This window comes from Sinocyclocheilus grahami, unplaced genomic scaffold (assembly GCF_001515645.1).
Source record: "Sinocyclocheilus grahami isolate Dianchi unplaced genomic scaffold, SAMN03320097.WGS_v1.1 scaffold1321.1, whole genome shotgun sequence".
Classification (NCBI taxonomy): domain Eukaryota; kingdom Metazoa; phylum Chordata; class Actinopteri; order Cypriniformes; family Cyprinidae; genus Sinocyclocheilus; species Sinocyclocheilus grahami.
Window position 1 is genome coordinate 5,813 of NW_015506500.1, and position 2,109 is coordinate 7,921.

At 50.8% G+C, this 2,109-nt stretch overlaps 1 protein-coding gene across 1 annotated transcript in view; it reads right to left on the reverse strand.

Annotated features, from left to right (window-relative positions):
- The window catches only part of LOC107569172 (potassium voltage-gated channel subfamily H member 2-like), a gene marked incomplete at its 3' end in the record, with an annotated part of 2,079 nt that extends 1,165 nt beyond the window's left edge, over window positions 1–914 (reverse strand). The window contains exon 1 of the mRNA XM_016255180.1: window positions 684–914. Coding sequence (XP_016110666.1) covers window positions 684–735 — 52 coding nt within the window. The remainder of the gene's footprint in view (window positions 1–683) is intronic.
- Between the last annotated feature and the right edge of the window lie 1,195 nt (window positions 915–2,109).

Here is a 2,109-nt window from a genome sequence, read left to right on the forward strand (position 1 = left end):
ATGTTACTTGAAATATGTGTATATGAAATAAAATATTGAAAAAAACTTTTTTTTTTAAATTTTTTTTAAAATTTTCAGCTAGTAGCCAAGGTTCAATTTCTTGTTTACATTCAGTTGAACTTGTACTATAATACAAACTTGATGTGCAATAAATACTAATAAATACTACAAATAAAATGTGTTGGTTACGTACGTAACCATCGTTCCCTGATGGAGGGAACGGAGACGTTATGTCGAACGACATATGGGGTCTCACTTGGGAGGCCAATCATCTCTGAGTTTAAGAGAAAACGCCAATGAAAATTGTCTAGTGGATTTTGCATACCTGAGCCACTCCCCGTGCATACGGTATAAATAGGTGACAGGTGCATCCACTCTTCAGGTTTTACGCTGAGGAGCCGAGAACGTGTCCCGGCAACAGCGAACAGTTCAAGATTGTGGCATAGGGACATAACGTCTCCGTTCCCTCCATCAGTGAACAAGGGTTACGTACGTAACCGAGATGTTCCCTATCTGTCGGTCACTATGAGTTATGTCGAATGACATATGGGGTCCATGGAAAACGCCACAATCTGAACACCATCACAACCCTGTGGCGCTGCAATTGTTGACAAGCCGTGGCGTGCCACAAAAGATACGCTAAGGTCGTAACCTTCCCAAAGCCCCAGCGCAAATTCACTGACCTTGGTACTGAAGGGGACCAACGGTGAGCACATCGCTGCTGGAGAAGGCCATGCTGCTATTCTGTCAACAAAAAAGTTTTTGGAAGGGATTTCAACCTTTAGTGAAAGTTTGCTTTAAATCTTCCATATTTGTTCTTTCAGCCTGGCAGAACGATGGGGAAGCGAGCCTTAAGGGAATAGGTCGCTATTCAGAATTCAGTTCCATTCGACATGTGGAGATGCTAATATGGACTGACCCAGGGGGCAGTACTACATATGGAATGGGTCTCTGAAGCAGGTCCTACTTTAGAGTAGGGATGGAATAACTGCCAGAAGAGACTGACAGAGTGAGTCTGTCAAGGGAAGACATGGGTTTACCGAGAAGGAAACCTTACCGTGGAAGAATATACATATGGGATTACCCGTAGAGAACCAAGTCATATGGGCACCTAGCCAAGTACTGGGGCTGGCCGGGACTCCAGGCATGCAACACCAGTACTGGGCCTGGCGTCAGACTGCTCCGCCAAGACTGGAGGATGCTCAACCAGGGTTCGCCAACCGGGGAACTCTACTGGCAGAAGAAAGGCGCTCGCATTCCCGTGTGAGGGGGAATGACGCAGCAAGCATGACACTGAGACAGATCTTTGCGCCAATTACCTGTTACCCAACACACGGGAAGACACTGGCTCTACATGAAGGTTGCAAAACCTTGCGAAGGTGTTAGGTGTCGCCCAGCCCGCAGCTCGACAGATGTCTGCCTTCGGGTATCTTCTCGGTGTGAAGAACACCAATTCGAGAACAGACTCCACTCCAAAGCATAGGCCTGCCTCGTAAAGGGGGCTCTAGCCTGAGTGATAGTGTCTACCACCGCTGGCGGCAGATCACTTAAGTCTGGCGAGTCCCGTCCAGAAGCCACACATGGAGGTTCCAGAGGTCTGGACGTGGGTGCCATATGGTGCCCAGCCCCTGAGAAAGGAGGTCCTTCCTCAGGGGGATGCGCCAGGGAGGGGCTGTCACGAGGAGCATGAGTTCCAAAAACCAGGTCCGGGTGGGCCAGTAAGGCGCAACCAACAGGACCTGTTCCTCGTCTTCCCTGACCTTGCACAGTGTCTGTGCGAGCAGGCTCACTGGGGGAAATGCATACTTGTGTAGAGCCCGCGGCCAGCTGTGTGCCAGTGCGTTCGTGCCCAGCGGGGCCTTGGTCAGGGAATAGTACAACTGGCAGTGGGAGGACTCGTGGGAAGCAATCAGGTCCACCTGAGCTTCCCTGAATCAACTCCAGATCAGCTGGACTGTCTGGGGATGGAGTCGCCATTCTCCGGGGAAAGTGAGCTGTCGTGAGAGCGCGTCAGCTGCACGATTGAGCTCCCCCGGAATGTGGATGGCACGCAGCGACTTGAGCCGCGTCTGACTCCAGGTGGCGGCGTTTTGTGGGCACAGAGGCACC